The sequence below is a fragment of the Microtus oregoni genome, unplaced genomic scaffold (assembly GCF_018167655.1).
Source record: "Microtus oregoni isolate MIOR12 unplaced genomic scaffold, Mior012 000009F_ref0000495, whole genome shotgun sequence".
In the NCBI taxonomy this organism is placed as follows: Eukaryota; Metazoa; Chordata; class Mammalia; order Rodentia; family Cricetidae; genus Microtus; species Microtus oregoni.
Genome location: NW_024543068.1, coordinates 20,576,757 through 20,601,249, shown reverse-complemented (window position 1 = coordinate 20,601,249; position 24,493 = coordinate 20,576,757). Strand labels below are relative to the sequence as shown.

Here is a 24,493-nt window from a genome sequence, read left to right as displayed (position 1 = left end):
CAGAGGACTGCTCTGGGAAGTTGCCTATGCCAGCACCTTACGGGCCCAGTGACCAGCTGGTCAGGAGGGAATTCTCCTGTTTGCTTTCTCCTTGCCCATCTGCTGGGCATATGCAGAGACACTGGGCTCACAGGTGCTAAGACAGGTTGGCTGATAGAAGCCAAATCCTTGCCCTCACCTTTATTACTGTGGGGTGAAGGGGGTTAGGGAGAGAGAGAGTTTTCCAAGTGTTAAGTGCTGATGTGGCCATGTGCCTACCAGTGAACACAGCTTGGAAGTCGGGTCTCTCTCCGCTGTGGGACTGAGCTCACCTCCAACAGTGAGATCTAGCTCACAGTTGAATTGTCCTCTGGCTCCTGGCCCCATGGAATCTTTGGTCCCTTGGGGAAGTTGGGATATCCATTCATAATTGCTTATTCCTGGATTTGATTCCTAGACTCCCAAGCTGCCTTGACATCAGGCAGGGGAATCTCCAAGATACTTCTTGCCTATGTGGCCCCCACCCCTGGAAACTATGTCGCCTGTCTCCACACTGTGCCTGTAGTTCCCATGCAGGCTGCCACTGAGAGAGGCTGCCACGCTTCTTCATTTCTGCTGTTTTTCTTGGGTGTGAGGACATGGGCCTGTCCTCCAGCTGCAGGGTAGCTAGAGAAATAAATGGACCTTTTGAGTCCTGCTCATTCTGATTGTCCTAAGCTGCAGAACCTCCACCTGGCCTGAGAGCAGGCTGTGCCATCTTGTCCCCCAAGCCTCATGAAGGAGCTTCACCCCCACCCCTAATATATTCCCTGTTGCCTCCCAGGTTGAGACAGACCCTGAGCCTGGGGCTGAACAGGAGGCCTTGACTGCCTTGGAAGGTCCCAGCACTGAGGAGATGCCTTCAGAGCCAGACTCTCCAAAAGTTCTGGAAACACAGGTCCATGTCCCCAAGGGACTGCTGCAGGTAGATGGTCCAGTTGATGTGGCGGACTTTGTGGAGCCTGAGGGCACTGAGGACCTTAAGGCCCTGAGTAGCGAGGAGGAAGAGGAGGAACTGGGAGCTCCCCAGGAGCCCGAGAGCCTGCTGCCACCTTCAGTGCTGGACCAGGCCAGTGTCATCGCCGAGCGGTTTGCCAGTAGCTTCTCTCGGCGGAGCAGCCTGGCAATGGAGGATGGGAAGTCCAGTAGCCTTGGGACACCACGGCTGATCAGCCGGAGCAGCAGTGTGCTTAGCCTGGAGGGCAGTGAGAAGGGCCTAGCCCGATGGAGCAGCACTGGGGACTCCCTCAGCAATCCCCCCACCCCAGAAGTGGTCATCAATGCAGACATGGTTACAGACAATGGCCCTTCCGTCAATGGAACGGAATCTCCAAATTCAGGCTCAGGCTGCCCCATGGAACCGGACAAATCTTCCTGCAAGAAGAAGGAATCAGCCTTGTCCACCCGAGACCGACAGTTGCTGGACAAAATCAAGAACTACTACGAAAATGCAGAGCACCACGATGCAGGCTTCAGCATCCGGCGGCGGGAGAGCCTTTCCTACATCCCGAAAGGATTGGTGCGGAGCTCGGTGTCCAGGTTCAACAGCCTCCCCAAGCCAGATTCGGAGCCAGCAGCTCCAGTTGGGTACAAGAGGCCAGGGAGTTCTCGGCCAGCCTCGTGGGCCTTGTTTGACCTCCCAGGACCCAGCCAGTCAGGCACAGGGGACCCAGCTCCCATCACAGATGCTGAATTCCGCCCATCTTCAGAAATCGTGAAGCTATGGGAGAGAATGGAATCCTCAGAGAGAAGTCCACGGACAGGGCCTGGCCAGAGCCAGGCCAACGGCTTTGAGCTCCAAGAGCCGCTGTTCATCTTGGAGGAGCACGAGCTGGGGGCTATCACCGAGGAGTCTGCCGTGGCCTCTCCAGAAAGTGCCTCTCCCACCGAGCAACCCAACCCAGCCCACCTGGCCCGGGAGCTGAAAGAGCTGGTGAGAGAGCTGAGCAGCAGTGTCCAGGGGGAGCTGGTCACCCCACTGCACCCCCGAATCATGCAGCTCTCCCATGTGATGGACAGCCATATGAGTGAGCGGGTCAAGAACAAGGTCTACCAGCTGGCCCGCCAGTACAGCCTCCGGATTAAGAACATCAAGGCAGCCAGGCCACCTCTGCCATGGGATAAAGCATCTCCTGACAGGGATGAGCAGATCCCCGCCATCTCTGGCCAGCCCGAGGAAGCTGGAGAGCTGTCGGGGGGCAAAGGTATGATGGGGGTAGGAGGATTAAGAGTAGGAAAGCCAATTAGAATCCAGTGTTTTTGTGGGGTTTGGGGAATAACCTCTAAAGAGGCCATGCTGGACCCCAGGCACCACTGATGTACAGTGAGCCTTGGCAATCTGTTTTACACTCTGACCCATCCTGTTCTCCTGACTGAAGCCATAGTCTGCCCCCTCCCTCTCCCCAGCTCTTCAATGTGAGCAGAGAAAGCTTGGAGAAATAGCTAGGGCCTCATTTCTTACCAGGGAGAGGGTAAAGTGGGATTTCTTCCTGTACACTCCAGTTCCCACTTGCAGCTGAAGATGGCTCCCATCTCTCCCCTCCTGGTTCCTTCTCTCTCTCCACAGTGATTCACGTAGCTTGTTCTCTCTCTCTTTGCAGCCAGGAGGAAGCCTGTGCTATCCCTCCTTAGCTATGAGCAGCTGATGGCTCAGGAACAGGGCACCTCCAAGACTTCCTCTGCTGCTGCTGCGGAGACCTCCCCACGCCGGTTCTCCCTCAGCCCTTCTGCACTCAGCCCAAGAAGCGCGTCCTCGGGGTCTCGGCCCTCCACTCGGAGCCCCCTCAGCCCTTTCGACACGGAGACCTTCAACTGGCCTGATGTCCGAGAGCTCTGCTCCAAGTATACATCCAACGACAAGGCTGCCCAAGCCGAGAGCAGCTGGCCGCGTGGCCTGCTGGTCAACCGGAGCCGCTCCTTGCCTGAGAACATAGTAGAGCCTTCTGTATCTGGCAAGGTGGGCCGCTGCAGCAGTATGAACACAAAGAGGCGCCAGGGGGATGGGGAGACTTCCCAGCCGCCACCTCCTGAGTCTCCTCCCCAAAGCAGGCTGAATGGAGAGGAATCCCTGTATATCACTGCAGACCTTACCCTGGAGAACAACCAGCGAGTGATTGTCATGGAGAAGGGGCCCCATCCCAGCTCCACTATGGGGCTGGAGGAGGGCAGTGGGAAGGAACCGAGTTCACCAGTAGCTTTGAAAGGGCAGGGCCAAGGTTTCCTGGAGTCTTCAGAGTACCAGCCCAAGGAAGAAGGTTCCAGGGACCCAGCAGACACAAACAAGCAGGGTAGAGTGAGAAACCTGAGGGAGAAATTCCAGGCCTTGAACTCTGTGGGTTGATTGACCCCTGAAGGAGAGAGCGACCATGTCGAGGACTGGCATGTTCCACCAGGCCTGGCTCGCTAAGGCTGTGCCTCCATTCTTCTGGAAGAGTAACCGGTTTGGGGAGCATGTGTGAACTCACCTGCTACCTGTGTTGGCACGTCCCCACCTCCCCAGGGAGGTCCTATGAGAACTTTCCTTAGGCCCAGATGAGCCACTTACCTTGTAAATACTTCTCTGATAAGAAGCCAAATATTTTATTTAAGCTTACTCTGCCCAAGGAAAGCAAGTCCTGTCCTGGCTTCCCTTACTGGCTGGCCACTGCCTGGCTGAGGAGCCAAGGGGAAACCTAGGAAGCAGCCTGGGGAGACTCTGCTCTTTACCTGCCTTGTCTTGGGACCTAGGCGGGAATGAGGCCAATAATTTATTGCTTTCAATACTGTGGGGTGTGTGGATGCATGTGTGTGAGCGTGTATGTGTGTGTGAGTGTGAGCGTGCCCGCACATGCGCACACGTGTCCTGTAAAGAATGTAACGGACTTAGTTCAGGTACTCTTGAAGGTTGTCTTGCTGGCCCCGTGGTTGTTGCTGATGAATACACATTTCATTATTTGCCAATGGTGCAGTAACCACTGCTGGCCATCCGACCAACCTGCGTGTGGCCTCCTTATTGGGGACCCCTCTGGGGAAGATCATTCACGGGTCAAGGGACATGGAATGCTCACTCAGTGTCTAAGCACAGGAAACAGGAGACACCAGGGTGCTCCCAGGTCCGGTGGGGTACAGAGTGTGAGATGGGAACTTTGTGTCTGCCACGTCTGCTTCTGTGCACTGCTTGGTCCACCCCACGGCCCAGCATCCTGTCTGTGAGCCTTCTCCCAAAGACAAAATTATACTAACACGCTGGAGTTGCGAGGGGCAAGCAGAACCCCTCAGATAAGCAACTTTCCTGTGCCTTTTCCTCTTCTCTCCCTCTCCAGCTCCTAGGAGCAGGGATCCTAAGGCCGAGGCTTAGAAATGTCCTGTGGCGGTTTGCAATGTTGTGGGAATACACAGGCATTTTGTTAGGGTGGACCCTGTTTTCGCAGCATCCACAGAACTGTCCGGTTGCAGAGGACCAGGAATGCCCCATTTCTGGGTGGCCCCTTTTCTCCACGGAAGATCAGCCTTACTTCATCTGGTTTGTTCTGTCTGAGGCCAGAAAGGAGGAGCCCTGGTGGTTGATAGAGAGGTCAGTCTTTTGAGTGTTTCTGCAAGTCTATAGAATTAAGACCTGGGGAATCTTCCAACTTAGGAGGATGGATTAAATCTGAACAAACATTGGTCCATCCAGTCCCCCGCTATCAGGTGAGTGGTGGCCTCCTGGGCATGAGCAGAGCAGGACCGCGTTAGCCCATGTCCTGTTAGTTGCTCCGAGTCTTCTGTGGCCCTTTGGTCGTCACTGAGAAGAAGGCTACCGGTTTTGAGCAGGCCCATCCCAGGATGTGACACCTGATAGCAGTCATAAAAGCGCCAGATAGATGACTCAAAACTCTTGCCCCAGCCTTACTGGCAGCTAGCTGGGACACCCAACTGTGTACTTTCCTCAGCTCCAGATTGAAGGCTGGGTGAGTCACTGTGATGCCACCCAGGCGTGGAGCCTCAGCAGTTGTAGCTAATGTCTTTCGGATGCTCCTCACACTCCGCGTCTAGGTGTGCCTGGGAACCTTGGGCAGGGATCATTGCTTTCACTGGTACCGATCAGAATATCTGAGGGGCCTCTGGAACCTGGCAGTCTTGTATCCCACCCAGACCAAACAACCCTGAAATGGATCACCAAACAGATTAGGGCTCAGGCTCCTGCACCCTGTAGTGAGCAGCATGCACCGTGAGTGCTGAGGAATGACTTTGATCTAGAGTTGATTGAATTCATGGGTGAGCAAGCTTCCTCGGGGCCTCAGAATGGGTTTAGGGCCTGGATGCCAACAGAGTCAGCCCGTAATCCTCTCAGGAAGAAACCAAAGTCTAGCGGTCCCTCTGTTTCCATGGTACCTGTCCTCTGAAGTTCAGTTCAAAGGAAGACGAGACTAGTCAAATAAACAGAAACAAACATGGAGTATTATTGATTTATTAGAAAAACTAGTAAATGGGATTCCTCTGGTTGTGGAAGCACATTTGAGCAGGTGGAGGACAAGGCCCAGCCAGCCCCAGGACCAGCCCCAGATGGCATGATCTGTGTGCCCAACAGGGTTGCCTTCCTCTACAGTCACCTTGTCTTATGTCCTCCCTGAGCTTGCTTGTCCAAGGGACCAAGCCATGTGGCCTGCTGGCCGCTTCCTCTGAATCTGCTTCCTCTTGGAGGGAGATCCAGGGCCAGCCTAGGGGGCCTATTGCCCTCCAATAGGCAGGAAGGAGAGGTGGGGGTCAGGGGGAGTGCCTACACAGACTTCTGTTAGTACCAGTGGAGGTGGGGTGGGAGGGTCCCGGGACCCTCTCTGTTCCTCCTCAGCCCGTCTGCCATGGCCCAAGACAAAGGGACAGGGAAAGGGAACTTGTCTGACCGAGCCCAGAGAGCTTCCTCCAACTACCCTGGGGAGGAAGCCTGTTATGCTGGTGTGGACGGTAGCTGTGTTAACCCAGTTTGGGAGTACTGTCAAGGAAGACCGCAAAGTAGAAAATACCAGGAGAAAAACCAGCCTGCCAGGGCACCGGGAGAGCCTAGCCCTGGAATGCAGAGTTCCCCCAAAGTTGGCCACCTGCAGAGTCAGCTCCGTGCCTAGGGGCCTGGATGATGTGGGTGAGAAGTAGGGGGGGGGGGGGCTGTTTGTGATGGTAGGTCGCGGTGCAGTGACTAGCCTGTGTGATCCTTTGAGATGAGATCCTAGCTCTTCCATTGGAGCCTTCCCTTCAGGTGCTACATGGGTACGTGTTGAGGGGAAATGTAGACCCCCGTCCCTTGATGCCCCCTGCCCCCAAAGACTAGACCAAGGAAAGTGCCTGCGGGAGCTGCTTGCCACCCAAAGCTTCAGCACGGAGCCCAGAGATAGTCAAACTTCTCTCCATGCACCATGGCATTTTTTATTGTCAGGGTGCACGTGCCTCCCTGTCTGCTGCTTTGGTTTCTCCAGCTGTAAAAAGGCTGGCGAATGGTGCCCACTGTGTTCCCCGTAGAAGGGGAGGGCTATAGGGTCCTGTACACCAAGGCCAAGTAAAGACGCTGCGGAGATGAGAAAATCAGGGCCCGATGGCCACGGTAGCCTCAGTGGCTGTTATCTACTGGGGTTGCATTCATACTCATGTGTTGGGGGGTCACAAGGTGCACCTGATCTCTGAGTTATACCTGCCTGGTCGACAAGGGGTTCTGGGGAGGCCTAGGAACTGGGTGCTTCCCATTGAGCCTTACCCATGGGGAAGGCAGTAGAAACTGGCTGTGATCCCTGGGGACACGGATGGTCTCCTAGGTGAAAAGGCCTGTTGCCTTGACTCCACCTAACTCCAGCTGCCAGGCTGGGCTGGAGCTGTGTTGCTTCCAGTTGTGTAGCAGAGAATGTCTTCAGGACCAGCAGTCCTGTTCTTCCACAGGCATGGGGAACGCTCCCTAGCAATGGGCGGCAGAGCCCCCTTTGATGCTTGGAGAACAATGGTAGGTGTTTGGAGACCTTTATACCATGTGAGCCCCCAGAATTGACTAGGCCTGCAGAAGCCTATCAGCAGGGGTCATACCTTTACGACTATGTTCCCAACACCCATCCCTCTGTTCCAGGGGTAATTGTGTCACATGCCTGCCTTTGTCACCCCTTGGTAATAAACAGAGCTCTGTGTCCAGCCACTGACCGGGTACCAACTGTATGGGGTAGGATGGGAGGACATAGTGGGCATTTAGCTTTGTGATACTTTACTGCAGGACCTGGATATTCAGCTCGTATCTGACACCAGCCCTGGCCACATATTGCTGGTTTGGTTGCAACTGGGGAAAAGAGCCGCAGTATAGAGGCAGAACCTTAAGCAGTGTTGGGACCTTTCTGTCCCTCCTGCAGCAGAGGCCTGAGCCCTAATAGGCTCTAGCCAGAGTTTCCAAAGGAGTGGTATGAGGGCTTCTGGTTCTAACACTCCCCAATGCTAGGAGGAGCAAAGGGTGCCGTAAGAGGAAGAGCAGGAGGCTCATTTACTCAGGACTCTGGAAACAAAAAAGGGACATGCTAGCCCTGAGGAGAGAGTCCCATTTCTGAGGGAGCCCAGCGGCAAGGAGGCTGGCAGTACTCAAAGCTTGACACCCCTTATTGTCCCCTTGGTACCTCATCAGCTGGTATACCAAGCCCAGAGCTGGGGCTCTGAAGGCCCTTTCCCCTGCCCCGGAGAAGCAGGGCAGCCATTGCCAATATCCCTTTTCCTGGCTGATTGTGGTTAGTGACCCCCTAGGGGCAGTTGCTGTGGTCGTGGGCAGTGCTGGAGGAACCCCATCAGGCTTCCCAGCTTGTTGGGGGCAGGAAGAGGAGAGTATATGCCTTACAGAACCCAGAACCGTCTCTAGCCCCAAAGGGACTGGGCCTCCTGCCCTGGAGCCCAGCCAGCTGCATGGCATAGGGGAGGTGGAGGGCTATTGGCAGGCATTGGGGAGGCCGGGGAGGCCAGGCAGGCAAGGCAGCTATCGCGGCGCAGTGTGGGCCCTGCGGCCCAGCAACTTGAGCAGGCAGGCTGCAGGCAGTGGGGTGGCAGGCAGGAGGAGGACTGGCCGCTGTGGAGATCAAGGCCGTGGGCTCCTGGTCCTTACACGTCCCGATGCACGCACGCCGCAGTGCTGCCTGGCTGGCCCCGCCCACGGGGGCCTCCAGCTGCTACTTCTTCTTGGGGAAGAAGCTAAACCTCTTTTCCTTCTCCTTCTTGCCGAGGCTGGCATCAGGACCCGCAAGGGAAGGCAGAGGCAGGCTCTGTGCCTTGACACGGATGCTTTGGGACTCGTTGATGGCAGTGCTCATGCTCTGTAGCCACAGCAGCATCTCCTCCTGTGGGCGTGGACATGTCAGAGAGTCTAGAGGTGCACAGCCTTCCTGGGGCCATGAAGGGAGGCGTGCGCTTCTGACCGCTCCCTTCCTAGGGAGTGCTGGGATGAGTGTCGGGTTTCCACCCACTGCATGGTTAGCCTCCTCTGAGTTAGGTCACCCATACTTACCTCATCCTTGCCATGGAAGAGCCACTCACTGCCGTTGCTTAACCTAGGAAGACAAAGGGTTTGGGGTTGTGGTACTATCTCTGAAAGTCTTTGCCTGGGCAGAGAGCTAGCCACTATCCTACAGCCTCTAAGTAGGATTTCCTTGCCCCTCTAGGGTAGCAGGCCATCCCAGAAAGCTAAAAGTCTACGAGACTGTTGAAAAAAAAAAAAAAAAAAAAGACCCAAGGAACAACACCAGCTTGGAGCTGGGCTACAGTGGGTCTCTGCTGGGCCATTATTCCTTCAGCATAAAGGTTCAAAAGGCATAGGGGTCAGGCCGAGGTGCTGGCCGCAAGGCTCACCTCAGCTTAAATACATGTTTCTTCTTCTTATAGTTGGCAGCAATCTCACAGATGGCATGCCTCAGGGCCAGGGGCTCCTCGCCGTGGTAGGGCACCCCGAGGGCCAGGTTTTTAGCATCCTTGTAGAAGGTCAGTTGGCTGTTCCTGAGCACACAGTACAGGTTGTTCCAGGACCTGCAACAATGTGGACAGGCAGGTCACCTGTGGTCTTGGTATAGCAGCTCACGGATCCTATAGCCTTGCAGCTTGTTTGTGGTGCACCTTTTTTTTTTTTTCATGGATAAATAGTACCAGATTCTGTTGTTTAAAGAAGGGGGGGGGGAGTTAAAAACCATCTGCACATAATTTCACCACCAGAAGGTAACTATTGTTCCCATACTGCGTCCTCCGGGTCTCTGTTCTGTTCACATTTTTCTACTCAACAGAGATAACTAAAGTTAGATTATAGTGTATATTGTTCTCTCTCTCTCTCCCCCCTGGGAATTGAGCCCAGGTCCTAACATCTATCACTGAGCTACATGCCCAGTCTTCCATATTCAATTTTATATTAGGCTTTTAGGCATAACGGGTATTTCTTCATAATTTCAATACTATTTAAAAATAATTTTGCATAGCTGTATGGTAACCTATTATTGGTAGATCTTATAATAGTGGAAAACTTATGTAATAGTAATGTGTTGAATATTCCTTTTTCCTTTTTTTTTAGGCTTAAGAAACTACATTTACTGAGAATGTTTCTTTAACACAGTGGGAGATTGTGTTTCTTTTTGGTGATACTGGGGGTTGAATCCAGGGCCACAGGCAAGCGCTAGACAAGTATTGCGCTATAGCCCCACCCTCAGCTCCAAACATTCCAAAGCACAGTTTGTTGCCAATAATTCTAGTGTTTTTTTTTTAAGGTGTAAAATTTAATTTATTTATTTATTTATTTATTTTGAGACAGGATCTTATTCTGTCATCTCGGCTGGCCTGGAACTCACTATGGAGACCAAGTAGACCAAGCATGTCTTCTTGAGAGTCACATCCCTGAGCCACTGTTTATTTCATGATTTAAATTTTACAGTTCTCGGGACTAAACCCATGCTAGACAAATGCTATGATTCTGATCGTTTCTTGAAGCTTCTTTGCATATTTATACATCGGTGTGGAGAATTAGACTTTTTATTTTGATTAATATATGTGTGTGTGCATGTATATTGTACTCAGTATACCGATCTAGCCCCCCTTTGTTTGTTTGTGTTTGTTTTTTTGAGCCAGGATCTCAAGTCTGTAGCGTAGACTTGTCTTGAGGTTGATAGTAGAGGCATGTCTGATTCTGTCTATCATTTAAGAAAAAAAGAAACAAAAAATCCTCAAACACCAGATTTGTGCAAGTCTAGGCTCGTCTCCATGCTTGTGTTTGGAGAACACGAAGGTCCTGAGCTCTTGCACAGACAACGGGAGGCGTGTTGTTGAGTTTTTATCGTAAGGAACACTGAGAAGCACTCAGCTTTCCTGCCTCTGGTCCTCCTCCCTCCGTCTGTCTTTTGAAGGCAGGTGAGGAGCTGGGAGGGCACAGAGGGAAGAAGCACCATCTGGCCAAAGAGAGAGCTTGATTCAGGCAGACTGGCTGCAGAGAGCTTTTCCCAAAGCCCTGGTCCCTGGTGGAGCTCAGGGTCCTTCCGCCTGCAGGAAGGCAGTGGTTAAGAAGTGACAGTCCTGCCTCGAGCAAATGACTTAACTTCTCTGAGGTACTGTTTTCCCATCTGGAAAATGGGAACTGCAGTGTTCCATTACAGATGTAAAGCTCTGACCAGCCCTGTTAGAATGCCAAGCACACAGGAAATGGTAGTTTCCCCATTCCCCTGGACACTGCGCTTAAACAGTGAATCTCTTCAGGGCAGTCTAGTCCCCCACATGGCTGATCTTTTTTTTTTGTTGGGTGCCCTAGGGCAAACACTGGCTTCTACCTCCCAATGCTGCCCCATTTCCTTGTCTTTGGCACTCTCCAACTGAGGCCAATTCTTTTCTGCCACAGGCTGCTGGCTCAGACCCTGGGCAGGGGCAGAACATGATGGGCTCTGCGGTGTGCACTGGCCCCAGAAGGGTCCTTCGACCAGCATCTATGGCATTCACGTGTCCTGATCATCTCCCGGATCACGGCAAGGAAAGGGAAATCCAGATGGGTGAAAGTGAGGCTTGGTCACGGCCATATTGTCAACACCAAAGCTCCCTGTGATGACTGGTCAGGGCTCACTGTGAGCCGGCCGTGTGCCAGGCCCAGCACCCATTCTGAAAGGCCAGCTGTGGACATCACCCATCCTCATCCGTTTAAAAATGGGGAACCTAAAATAGGGGAGCTGGGTAATCTTTGATGAAGTCAAAGTGCTTGAACTCAGAACCAAAGTCAAGATAGCTGTTTCCTGCCATGCCCAATAATACATATCATGGCCACTCTCCCCAGCATACACCTGTGTCCTCATAGCTCTGCTGGTGGCTTGACCCCTGGAGCTGCTCAGCCTCCCCAGTGGCCTTCCCCAACACACCTGTTCGAGGCCTTCTTGTTGGGCCCCTCTAGGTCGTGCTTTCTGCCCAGGTAGCCCTCCATCTGCACAGTGTGCCCGAGGTCCCGCTGGGCTGGCAGCGTCGTGGGCTCGTCACCCTCACTCAGGGGCGTGTCCAGGACCTTAAAGAGGGGCTCTGTGGCAGGCCTCTCCTCCCCAACGGATCTCTCCTGCTCATCCTTGTGGTGTCCTGGCAGGGGTGGTGGCTGCAGGTCCTGAGGCCATGTTCCTCTTTCTTCCCCCTGCTCAGGGGCACAAGAGAGGAGCATGCCTTCATGAGGGTTCAGGCCAGGGGTAGCTTCTCTTTGGTGCTTTCCTCCTGAACCTACTTCTCTTCTACCGCAAACTGCTGGACCTACCCCCAGCTCTCCTATAATGCTTGTGATGGCTGCCTACTCATTTCACTGGACTCTGGCTCCGTTTCCCTGACTTCACAGTAGCACAAACCCATCTCCATCTTAACTGGCAAAGGAGGGTTGTTAGAAGAGATGGAAGGGTCTGGTGATTAACGCATCATGAATGGGTTTCAGGGCTGTGGCCAAGCTCTCTAAGGCCTGCTCCAGGCTCCAACCCGGCTTCCTCCAGATATTTCCAACTTCAGGACACCACGGGACTCTAGAAAGACTTTCTCTGCAGAAAGGGCCTGCCGTGTGGACACATTACAAGCCACCTGGACAAGAGTGTTGACTGGGTACTCTTCCGTAACCTTCATATTGTAACCAAAGCCCCAAGTCTCCCTCACCTTACACTATGCTGGATCTTAGCCCAAAAGTTGAGGCGTGATCCCCTCACCTTATTATAAAACAAATGGGGTCTCTTCTGTCTCTGGCAAGTCCTCTCCTGTCACCGGGTGGGAACTTGTCAGATAGGGCGGGGTTCCTAACCATCACTGGCTGCTTGTCTTGTGGAAGGGCTGTGGTGTTTACCTCTGTGTGGGGTCCCTGCAGACCAAGTCGGGCGAGGGAAGCAGCTCCTTGCTGGAGGTATCGGGTGCCGGTGAAGAGAGGAGGGCATCCCATTTCCTAGCTGGACATCTACAGGGCCTCTTTGACCTGCCCTTGTACTAAAGGCAGCAGAATGTGGGGACAGCTACCCTTCCTTTGCCAAGTGAGGCAAGACCAATAGGAGGGTCGTCTGACTGGGTACCAAACAAGGTAGCTTTACTTGGGCCGTGGGGCTAGCGCATCATCCCTGTGGCTAACTGCCACTCACCTCAGGAGAAGGTGGGAAGGTGTCCCTAGAAGGCATGTGTGGAAGCCTGAGGAGCCCTGGAGGACCAGAGTTACTCAAACAGTAAAGGGACCGCTCTGGAGTTGGCTCTGTCTGACCTGCACCAGGAACTGACTGGAGGCTCAGAAGAACGTTGGGGAGGAGCAGGGAGGAGCCAGGAAAGAGCAGGTCATGTTCCTTTCATTGGGAGCTTAGCATTTCCCTGTCCTGAAGCAGAAGGTCGAGGGTGTGGGTACTGAAAGTGGGTACTTTTAACAACTGCAATGATGGGGCTTTGCCTGAGGTGGCGCTGTGGAATGCCAAGTGGGAGAAGACTGGAGAAGCTGTGTGTGTACCCATCACTTTAAACAAGTGCTTAAGCAGGGGTCCGGTAACATTTCATTCAGAGGAAGGGAAACCACTGACCAAACACTTTTATAGATAATGAGAAAAGCAATGCTCAGAGGTTAATGACATTTGGGATGTCATATAGCTAATGGGTATACAAAGTAATTAGGAAACTCTACTCCAGAATCGGGCAAGCCTGCATTTTATTCCATTTCCTTTCCTTTGTTAGGATCCCATGAGAGTTGCGGCGAGGCCACTATTCTCTGTGTATGAAGAGTTTCTATCTCAGAGTGTGTGCCATGCATCGGCCCCAAAGCTCTGAGGCCCTGAAATGCCTGCGTTGTTATCTTCTAGTGAGGAATGGCAGGGATGGGACCTGAAACCTCAGTTTGGAGTCCTGTGGCCCCAATGCAGCCTACCTCCTTCCTTGGATAGAAAGTTCTGGAGGCAATCTCCTGCCTCTCAGCCCCAGACTCGAGTCTAATGGGGCTTTCTTGTCCCCAAAAGGGACTCTGTCCAGAGGATAGATGTGTGAGCCCAATACCTCCCACTTTCTTATCTCCGTCTCTCCTAGAGATAGGCCAGGAGGAAGCTGAAGTCTGGGAGAAGATGCCACCCCAGTGCAAGGAGGAAGGCCACCTGTCTGTCAGAGGGCTGCATTCAGCTGCCTGTCTCCCTACCCCTCTCCCAGCCTCTGCCCTATTGCAGTTGCTTCCTTATGCTTTAAATCCCACCTCTTTCCCAGCCTTTGAGCAACTGGCCTTTGAAAATCAAGGTAGATTCAGCTAGGGCTGACTCCTTCCTATTGCATCCCAGGCAGGGACTAGCCAAGGCTGGAGCTGGGGCATTTTTGAACAAACTTGGCTGGGTTACAAGTTAGCTTGGAAACCTGGGGGTTTCCAGTGTATGCAAAGGTTTCTTCTCTGGTCTTGCTTTTGGAGTGGATTTCAGCACATCCTGCCTCCAACCCCACACAAAGGTCAAGACCTGAGAGGGAGAAACCAAAAATGACTGAGGAGTGGAGGGTTTGATTTGGGAGTCCTCAGTTCCCTCCTGGATCCGGGAGATACACTGAGGAAGATTGGCTGGAAGGAAGGTGGATACAGGGGAGGGCAGAGAGGATGGATAGGCTCCAGGGACTTTCCATCTCTTCAGCTCCCAAGGAAGTCTGGCCAACTTCTGGAGGAGTAGGGGAGGATGAGGGAAAAGAAAAGAACACCCCTTCTATAGTAGCCCACCTTTTCTCCATCAAACCATGCCCCACGGTATACCCGCACTTTTTCTAGTGCCCAAGGCCCACATGCTGGGTCAGAGAGACCTGGGGCTAAGTCCCAAGGCATTCATAAGGAACAGGAGAAGACTCAGCAAGTCACCAAGCCTTCCTGATACTGTCTGCTTGTAGGGCAGCACCTGCGTCCACTTTATGGGTGATCTGAAGCCCCGCAGAGTAAGACAATATCTGCAAATGTTGGCTGTTATGATCCCAAGTCCTCCAGACCCATCTCCTGGCTCCGCTGAACTGTTGTGGCCAGTGCCTGCATGGTCAGTGAGAGATTGCCTCAAATACTCTTTTGTCTCAAGTATGGGATTCTCAGGATGCCTTAAAGACTCCTCCATGGGGAATCCTGAGGGCATGCTGGTTGCCCGTTACTCCTCCACTGTTTTCAGCTGGACTATTCCAAGGCTCCAGACAGAAACAGGGACACTACGGTGAAGTAGTAAAGCCCTTCAGGGCAGCTCTGATTTGTCCTGAAGCTCACAGAGCTTAAAGATGAGGGTGAGGAGAAGGTGCCTCCTTCGAAGGCAAAGGCAGAAAAAGACAGTAGACAGGGCTGAGGTCAACAGGGAGTGGAAGGGCCTGGTAATTCACCTTCGGAGTTTTCCAAAGATCTCACAACTTGGCGAAGTCTATGAGGGACACTCTACCTAGCCTTATATATCCGTGGTCAGGATATATAAAGGCAGTGCTTAGAAGGGCTGCCTCCCAGCTTAAGGTCAGCCCTGCTCATAGTGTGCCTAAACCGTGAGCATGGTTGTAGAAGTCTTTCCTTTGGAATTCATAAGAGATTAGGAATTTCCCCTGGGGCTTTTGACTTGCAGCTATGCCTCAGGGAGGAGGGGCATTGTAGGTAGAGTCAGCAATGAAGGCCTTATTAGGAAAGCAAGTCCCACTGGAGAAAGCTGGGGGTGCCAGGGACAGATGGAGCCCCCATGGGAGGTGAGAAGACATTCGTAAGGCTTTTTGAGGCTGAGAAGGGGTCTTGGGGAATAACTGAATCAACTGGTCCTATCAGAGATTGGAAAACTGGATTCCATAAAGTCCAGGGAGGATTTGGGTTACCTAGCATGCTAATGGAGTCAGGGCAAGGGTCCACGGCATTGCTTCTCTCCCTGAAAAAAGGCCTTGCAAATTTGAAAGGTAGGCAGCACAGGACCCTGGGATAGGCCTAGGCAGGCAGGTGGTCAGGGAACCAAAGGAGCCAAGTCTCTGGCCAGGGACCCACCCACTGCCTGGGCTGCCTGGGCCTAGCTGAATGAGTTTGAAGCCAGCAGTGTTGGAAATGAGTTACTGCCCCTTTCTAGGATGGGTGATGCATCAAGGATTTCCCAGCAAACAGCTGGACCATGGCCCCATCCATTAGTGGGATCAGAGGTCAGGCTGGCGGATGGCTGGGGCAGAAGGACCAATCTTGCCCAGGTCCTGAGAGTAGATAAACTAGGAAAGAGACAGGAAGAGGTGGCCGTTCTCTGTTCTCCCTGGATGTGTATGGACTGGGGGAGAGCCTCTGTACCTGTCTGCCAGGAAGTGCCTAGAGGCTCAGGGTTGCTCTGCACCCAGCACAGGTGCACGTATTAAGGACAGGCAGGTTCTGCATAGGCACTGGATGGAGGAGGTGAGCAGAGCCCCCCCCCCCCCCAGCACCCTCTCTGCATTCAGCCAGCACAGCCGGCCTTGGTTATCAGAAAAACTCAGTTCCGCATCACTGAGGGGTGTCCATCTTAGGACAGCACAGCAGAGGAGCTGGAGACAGCCTGAAGGAGAATGCCCTAGCTACCTGGAGGGAATTCTGGGTAACGGGCTGGGAGGTGATGAAAGTGTCTAGACCCTGAGTGAGGACAAGTGGGCATGGTGGCCCTGCCACATAAGGAGGCACCACCTGCGATGGAGGCTGGTTCAGTTCGCTGATCAGCAAATCATCTGCTGGGATATCAGAGAAAGAAAGGCATTGCCTGCTGATCAAGGGGCATTATGGGAAGAAAAGGTACTCAGAAGAGCCTTGTGGGACCTGGTAAGATGTGGGATTGAAGCCAAACCAAGAAGAGGCCCCAGGTTCCTGATGCAAGAGGGACAGCCACCTGAGTCTTGGAATCTTCACAGAGCCTTGCAAAGCCAAGCAAGTCACATAAGCTTGGCTTTTAAGCACACTGCCCCGCCGGGCAGCTTGGAGTGAGGAGCTTCCTCACCGATGTTGAGAAGTGGGAAAGTGGACAGAAAGGGTTAAATTTCTTCTGGGGGAACTGACTTGAAGATGCATTTCCAGAATCCGCCAGTAGGTAGTGTGGGGGCTGCACATAGACCATTAATTCCACAGGCCAAAGTAGCCTGCTTCAGGACCACAGGGTCTTCCCAAAGTTCTGAAGATGCTCAGTGAATTAAGATGTACCCCGTAAGCAAAGACACCTCTACTGACAGTTTCCTCCCTACAGTTAATGTTGGTGAGAACCAGGGTGCAGGGATGGACCTCAGAGCAGATAGCTGGACATCAGCAGTAACAAGTTCTGTGACAGGAGCCTGGGACAAATGGAGATGGGAGTCTCAGGGATGGAGCAGGCTGGTTGGTGTCTAAGGCCTTGGCAATGTCACAGTCCATACGAGGGACAGTTCTTCTAAAAGATGGAGGGCTGGGGTGAGGATGACGGGACTTAAATGACCATAGGCTAAGTGCCAGATTCCTCACAGCTTTCTCGTTTTACTGACCAGGAGAGTCAGATCTAACAATGGAAGGTGGAAGGCACAGGGTTGCCTGGCTCCAAACACAAGGCTCTCTCAACTCAGTCCAGGTGTGTTTACGTGTGTGTAATACCATGACTCCTGAAGAAAGTATCACCTGGTGGGGTTTCCAGTCTAAGTGAGACGTGCCCAGCTTACATGTGGCCAATCTGTTAAGGTGGTATGATCACATCCAGGCTACACTGGAAGGGGCTGGAAACAGGGTTTGTGCCACGTAAGCTTCACTGCTAGGTGCCTTAGGCAATCAAATGGTACCAGGTGATGGCAGGGCAAGCAGAGCCACCTGTTGATGACATTTTCTCTCTCCCCAGTGTCTGATCTCTTGGCTCCCAGGCTCCGGGGAAGAAGGGTTGTCTAGACAGTTTGTAAGGGCTGTGTGAAGGCAGCTGTTTGCAAGAGAAGAAAAAGAGTCAGCTTGCTGAGTTGAAAGTAGCCAAAGAGATGGAAACTTGGGCTGGGTAGGAAGGGCTACCCCAGAGGAGAAAAGAGAGGCTGTGTTGGACAGAAGTGTAGGGGTGGGGAAGAAAAGGCAAGCTGGGGCAGTTAGCCAGCATCCCCACGGATGGCAGGCCAGGAGATGGTGAGGGGCTCTCAGGAGAAGTGGGGTTTATGGAGCAGAGTAGCTCAATGCTATACCCCAGGACTCAGCGCTCTGAACTAGCTACTGTGGAGCTCAGGCAAGATGGCGAGAATATGGTACAGGCCACCGGACAAAGAAAAATTAAGTGGGAAGATTGCCGGCTCCTTGTGGACACAGGAAGAGGAGACCTGGTCCCCTGCCACCAGAGGAGAGCAAGGCTTCTTCAGGGATCGTCTTTACCAAGCCTGTCACCTGTGTTGACATTAGAGGGGCTGATAGCTGCTGAGTTTCTCAGTGACCTGGTCCTCAGCACTAAATCACTAGTGTCCAGATAACCAGTTTCCCACCCACTCTGAGGCACTTCCAAATGTTAACAGGGTCTCATCCTGAGCCCACCAGTATCTGGGACCCTGGGAGACATAGCTTGAAACAAGGAATTTCAGAAGACTTTGCAGCAGAGCGGCCAGGCGTTGGCATCTGGCATTGCACAGAGAAAGCTGGCTCACCCAGCTGTGGGTAAGTGTCCAGAAGGAGAGCAGGTTTCTCCAGGGAGCCAGGGCACAGTGCCAGGCTGCAGGCAGACACGCCCTTGCCACGCTGACTCAGGCATCCTGGGGAGACAGAAACACGCCCAAGTTTGGGGCAGAGCTGACGTTCGTTCCAGGCCGAGACTGCCCATTTGGAACAAACAGGATTTGCATTCACTGCAAAATGTCTGAAAAAGCCGCTGTTCGGGGGTGGGGAGGGGTAAGGACTGGGAAAGCTGTTCAGGCAAGAAGAAACACAGCTGCTATTCCACACCCACAGCGCCCACCAACATCAGAGCCTCACTGCCGGCTACTGATTAAAGTTCTGAGTTGATGGGGAGGTTGCTGCTGGGGGCAACAGTGGCTGGGGCTAGCAGCCTTTGCACAAACGTGGCCACGGACCCCGATCCTAGTGCCCCCATAGTCCCTGCGGTACTGCCCCCCTCCATTGCCAGTGCTGGCTATTTCTCAAAGCCTCTGAGACAACGGAAGGAAGAGACAAGGATCAGAGAGATCCAGCTCAGTCCATCAGCTCTGCTGTGATGCTCGGCCCCACTCCCCAGGGAATTTGGCTGTGTTGCCAGTCTTAGGAGGTCGCACTTAAAAGCGATGTTCGTGAACTGCCCTGGGAAAAAAGATTCCTCCCTGACAGCCTGCAGAAGCTTCACCATAAGTGGTACCCACAATGCCACTCTCTGGAGTGGCCTTCATTTCCAGGGTCCTCCTGCACTGCACACTGAAGTCTAGCCTGGGGACCTGGAGGCAGGGAGGGTATGTTGGTTCCAACCAGGAGACTGCTTCTTATTACAGCCCCTGAGGACATCCGTGTCTTTAGAGTGTCACTCCTGTCATCGCAGTAGCCCCGCAGGGGCAGTGCAAGAGCAGCGTGTAGGAAGAGGTCTTGAGGCTGGGGAAACTCACACCCGCGTTAACACCACGAGAGCCCACTTTCCTCCCTCCCGGAGAAGACATCTTCCCACAAACACCCACCACTCTGGCCTGGAAGATGAAGAACACTCCGCCAGGGCCTTTTCCGAGGAGAAGGGACGGTACCTAAGGCAGAGAGGGTGTCTGCCACTTGCCAGAATGTTCTCATGTATCACACTCTGGGCAGACACACAACAAAGCTACCAGCCCCCACCCCAGCCCTCTCCCCAAATAGGGACAAGGGCCAGTGTCCTAGCCCATGACCTCTTCTTCCCTGTCCTGGCCTCACGATATTTGGTGGGGCCTCAGAGTTAGGAGCAGATGGTGGGAAACAGGAAAGCCATCTCCTCCAACCCCTCCCTTGAAAGGCTACATTGCTGACACATGGACTTTCTGCGACCCCACAAAGGGACCTTTATAGGGCAATGGACTTGGAGGGGGAAGGGAGGGCTCCAAACCCACACAATGTTCCAACAGAACCAAAGACCAGACTCCAGCCATTCTGACTTCAAGTCCTGCTCCTCATGATACCTTGTCTTTGGCCTGCCTTCACACTTACCTGTGGGGAGGGCCTGGCTTTTTTTTTTTTTTTTTTTTTTTTTTTACCAGAATGCACTCTAACATGCAGAGGCGAGGGGCAGCAGTGGCATTGCAGTGATGGTTTGGCAGCTCACTCATTGCATGTACACACACAGGAAGGGAAGATTGGATTGGGGCCTGCAGGGTGCTGCCCTGCGGGATGCACTATCCAGACAGGGCAAGGGTGCTTGATCCACTCCCGTTTGTCACTCCAGCAGGAAGCGGCATGCATTAGTAAGGGCTTTTACACGAAGCAATGTGGCATGTGTCTATACTACAGGACCCGACACCAGACTGTACAGATAGGACCAGCGGGAGAGCCATGGCACCCCAGGCCTATGCATGAGAAGGCGCAGCAGACAGCTGAACCTTCCTGTGATGGGCCAGAGGTTCTGTGAAGGGCAGCAAAACAGGGCGTGGGAGGAGCTCTGTGAAACTGGGTTGGGTTTTCTCCACCAGTATGGGCTCCATCCTCTTTTTCATATCAGAGATGATTTGGAGTTAGGTCCTCCCCAAGCATCTTAAAGGCTTGGAAAGGGCTGCAGCAGGAAGTCTGTCTCCAGGAGGCCCTGGGTCTGGTGTTCATTTGATTAGCCATCTGGCTGCTTTTCCCATCTGGTGAGTGGCTGGTTCCTCAGCAAGGGCCTCCCGAAGGGGCTCACTCCTCCCCCAGAGAAACACTCAGATTTAAGCAAATTTTATTCCTCCCAACCCAGTGATATTCAGGTGTTGGATGGAGGTGGCTCGGGTGCACACGTAGTTACACTGGCACAGACGTACACGTACACGACAGACAATGGTGCCGAGATGCTCAGGTGGTCATGAAGCCCGCACACCGGGGACACCACGGCATGCAGACACACAGGGATGCAGGGCAGAAGCGCAGAAGGTGGAGGCAGGAGGCAGGGACAGCTCCAGCCCTTGTCCACAGTCCATATCAGCCCCTGGAGTTCTCTCTCCCTCTGGTGGGAGTAGGGTGAGGTGGGGATGGGGTCAGGGGAGTTGGTGCTGGGAAAAGGGAGCTGGATGACAGTTTACCACAGATAGGGTGATGGGACCAGCAGCAGGATCTTCAGAGATAGGTCTTCCAGCAGAGCCCAGCAGTGCCCTCTGCTGACCAGGATGGGCTACTACATCTCAGAAAAGGAGACCAAAGGCTCCGAGGGGGTGTGTGTGTGTGTACAGGGATTTTGCACGGGGAGGTATATAAATCTTTCTCACGGTAGCGTGTGTGTGTGTGTGTGTGTGTGTGTGTGTGTGTGTGTGTGTGCGTGTGTGTGTGTGTGTGTACAGGGATTTTGCACAGGGAGGTATATAAATCTTTCTCAGGGTAGCGTGTGTGTGTGTGTGTGTGTGTGTGTGTGTACAGGGATTTTGCACAGGGAGGTATATAAATCTTTCTCAGGGTAGCGTGTGTGTGTGTACAGGGATTTTTCACGGGGAGGTATATAAATCTTTCTCAGGGTAGCGTGTGCGCAGGTGTGTGTGTGTGTTGTGTGTACAGGGATTTTGCACAGGGAGGTATATAAATCTTTCTCAGGGTAGCGTGTGTGTGTGTGTGTGTGTGTGTGTGTGTACAGGGATTTTTCACGGGGAGGTATATAAATCTTTCTCAGGGTAGCGTGTGTGTGTGCGTGCGTGCGTGTGTGTGTGTGTGTGTGTGTGTACAGGGATTTTGCACGGGGAGGTATATAAATCTTTCTCAGGGTAGCGTGTGTGTGTGCGTGTGTGTGTGTGTGTGTGTGTACAGGGATTTTGCACGGGGAGGTATATAAATCTTTCTCACGGTAGCGTGTGTGTGTGCGTGTGTGTGTGTGTGTGTACAGGGATTTTGCACGGGGAGGTATATAAATCTTTCTCAGGGTAGCGTGTGTGTGTGTGTGTGTGTGTGTGTGTGCGTGTGCGTGTGTGTGTGTACAGGGATTTTGCACAGGGAGGTATATAAATCTTTCTCAGGGTAGTGTGTGTGTGTGTGTGTGCGTGTGTGTGTGTGTGTGTACAGGGATTTTCACGGGGAGGTATATAAATCTTTCTCAGGGTAGCGTGTGTGTGTGTGTGTGTGTGTGTGCGTGTGTGTGTGTGTACAGGGATTTTGCACAGGGAGGTATATGCATCTCTTGGGGTAGCCCACATAGCAGAAGTTTCCCACCGAGGATGCTAATCTTTCTATTCCCTACTCAGGTCACTCATGCTCACCTGGGCTCCGGGAGGGGGAACACTAAGTATCTGATGCTCCTGCAATCCCCAAAGCCACATGCCACAGAGATCCATGCACTGGCGTGAATCACTTATGGACTCTTGCTTTCTTCTCAGCTAGCTACTCCCCACGGCATCTTTCCAACCCGAGTCAGAGCTGCCTGGGCTTCCTGAACAGACTCTCAGGGTCCAAAAGAACCCGCTCTGGGGTAACAGCATAAGGCTGTATGTCCCGGGCCTCTGGAAGCCATTTTTCTTTAAACCGCTCAGATAAGGTTCTGGCTCACTGTTCTATTAACTGGGGTTTCCCTGTAGGGCTAAGATCTCTGGGTTCTCCTCTGCACTTGCCTCAGAACCATCCCCATAGACAAACTCTATGACCCATAGCCATGGGGGATGGGCTCTGCCGAGAAAGAAGAAATCTTCTAGAAGGGTGGATATTCACACTTGCTGCATGGAATGCCTGTGGGGGGCTCAGGCAGGAAGAGACGGTCTGTTGGTCCATGTGCCTGGTACAGGTATGTGCCAGCATGTATATGAAGGGGGCACTGTGCTAAGGACGGAGTTTGAAGGAAAATAGGGAGACCATGTACCGAAAGGAATTGCCTCTGTATAAAGTGTTGTCCCTGTGCTGCTGGGGATGTAGCCGTCCCATAAAACTTACTAGGCTAGATAAGACCAAACTTGTAGAACCATGTTGGTGGGCTGGTTTCTGGGTTGGAAGGAGAGGACTTATTTAAGAATTAAAATCTAATATAAAAGTAGACTGATCTAAAGAAGGCTCCTTAGAGGGGCAGGGTGAGGGTGGGGGACTAGGCAGCCCACCCTGTCCTCGCCTTCCTTCTGCCCTGGCTGAGCCTAGAAGGGGTGACCGGGCTCTGGCAGCAGCGACTCCCAGGAACTAGACAGGCGGGACATGAAACTGACCGGGGATGTTCGCTCAGTGGCCGCACGGTGGACCTGGGGAGCCTCGCCAGCTGTCTCGCCTTCCTCCTCTTGAGGCCTACGGAAGACACAACCCTCTTTAGTGTCAGGTGCCTGGTTTTCTCTGGCTCTCTACCCCCTGGGGAGCTCAGAGCATGCATAGCGCATTATCCTTGGCTCTCTTTCCCAGAGGTGCTCGGCAAGGACACGCCGCAAGGCTTCATGGGAAAAGTGAAGATAAATACTTGAGAAATGAATGAATTCCATGTGAGACAGCTTAAGGGCAGTGTCCAGGGGTTCCTAAGGAAGAGGCTGGCTTAGTGACAGCCATTGCTAGCCACCCCTTCCTTTCAGGCTACTGGACCCGGTGCAACCCAACTCTTAAGCTCCATCCATTCTGAATTGTCTTGACAGGGCACCCAGGAGAAGAGGTCAAACGTCTTTGTTCACATAGCAGCTGCTGGTCAGTAGCTTCCTTTCCCTACTCCCCAGCCGCCTCCTTTACAGCATGCTTGGCTTCCTGTACACAGGCACACAGTGCCGACACTCACCCAGGTTCCTCTGCGGGTCTTTCTGGAGTCTGGCGTTCCTTAAGCTCCAGCTGGGGGAGGAAAAGGTAAAGTGGTCAGAGCAGTCATGTAGGGGAGCTACATTCTCAGATAATCTCAGTTTGGCCCTGAACCCCAACATGCCCTAATGTCTGTACCCGAGTCACAGCCTTTGTCTTTGGTGTTTATGCGCCAGTACTTTCTTGTACCTGTTTACCCTCCGACACCAGCCCAGGTACACGGCAGCTGGCTGGGAGTACCTTGTAACAGCCCATCCCAATAGCTGCGGCCTTCCCGGTCCCCCAGACGACCTCCGCTCACCGTGGTGGGCTTCTCCAGGGCAGCAAAGCGCTCTGCCCAGCTCGCTGTGGACTTCTCAAAAGCCTCGTGCCTCTTGATGAGCTTTTCCACGCTGTCCACTGTGTGTCCAAAGTCCCGGCTGGCCAGATAGGGCTCCTGGGCGATCAGCCATGCCTCGGCCACAGAGGCATCCCTCGAGAACTGGCACACCTCCAGCACTGCCAGGAGAAGAAGCCACAAACCCACCCACAAGGCCCCAGGGTCAGTTAGCACTCACGTATCCCTCAACTATATGGGTACTTTGCTCAGTGGTGAATTTCTGTGTTAGCCATTCCATCCCCACACTAGAGGCCCACCCCATCTCTACCAATGACTACATGTCTACATAAAAATTTACATGTATCTCTTACCCCATCTCTACCAATGACTACATGTCTACATAAAAATTTACATGTATCTCTTACCCCATCTCTACCAATGACTACATGTCTACATAAAAATTTACATGTATCTCTTACCCCATCTCTACCAATGACTACATAAAAATTTACATGTATATAATGTTATTTACATAAATTTCTCTCTCTATATATATGTTATATAAATATATATAATAAAAATTATATATATTTATATATAATATTATATATACATACACACACACACACACACATATATATATATATAATTTTTTTATTTTGTATGGTGGTGCTGGGGGTCAAACTCAGGCCTACGTGCATACTAATACTAAGTAAATACTCTATCATTGAATTTCATCCCTAGCCCTTAGCTTTTGAGACAGGTCTCAGTGTTCAGTCTAGGCTAGCCTCAGACTCTCAATCCTCCTGCCTCGACCCCCGCCCCCCAAAGTGCTAAGATTAATTGTGTGTGCCACCACGCACAGTCACAGTCATAGTTTTATTTATTTTTTTTATTTTTTTGTTTTTCGATACAGTCATAGTTTTAAAGCA

General features: G+C 52.7%; 2 protein-coding genes across 10 annotated transcripts in view; one reads left to right on the top strand and one right to left on the bottom strand.

The window, feature by feature from the left end:
• Positions 1-5,438, top strand: part of Plekhg3 (pleckstrin homology and RhoGEF domain containing G3) — a 43,802-nt gene extending 38,364 nt beyond the window's left edge. For all 8 annotated transcript variants that reach the window (XM_041658196.1, XM_041658194.1, XM_041658193.1 and 5 more), the window contains 2 exons: positions 803-2,222; positions 2,619-5,438. In XM_041658196.1, coding sequence (XP_041514130.1) covers positions 803-2,222; positions 2,619-3,358 — 2,160 coding nt within the window. In that variant the 3' untranslated portion in view covers positions 3,359-5,438. The remainder of the gene's footprint in view (positions 1-802; positions 2,223-2,618) is intronic.
• Sptb (spectrin beta, erythrocytic) overlaps positions 5,439-24,493 on the bottom strand; it is a 128,702-nt gene continuing 109,647 nt past the window's right edge. For both annotated transcript variants that reach the window (XM_041658187.1, XM_041658188.1), the window contains exons 30-36: positions 23,544-23,740; positions 23,226-23,275; positions 22,678-22,753; positions 11,355-11,614; positions 8,830-9,003; positions 8,489-8,531; positions 5,439-8,321 (exon numbers count right to left, since the gene is read on the bottom strand). In XM_041658187.1, the coding sequence (XP_041514121.1) occupies positions 8,154-8,321; positions 8,489-8,531; positions 8,830-9,003; positions 11,355-11,614; positions 22,678-22,753; positions 23,226-23,275; positions 23,544-23,740 (968 nt within the window). In that variant the 3' untranslated portion in view covers positions 5,439-8,153. The remainder of the gene's footprint in view (positions 8,322-8,488; positions 8,532-8,829; positions 9,004-11,354; positions 11,615-22,677; positions 22,754-23,225; positions 23,276-23,543; positions 23,741-24,493) is intronic.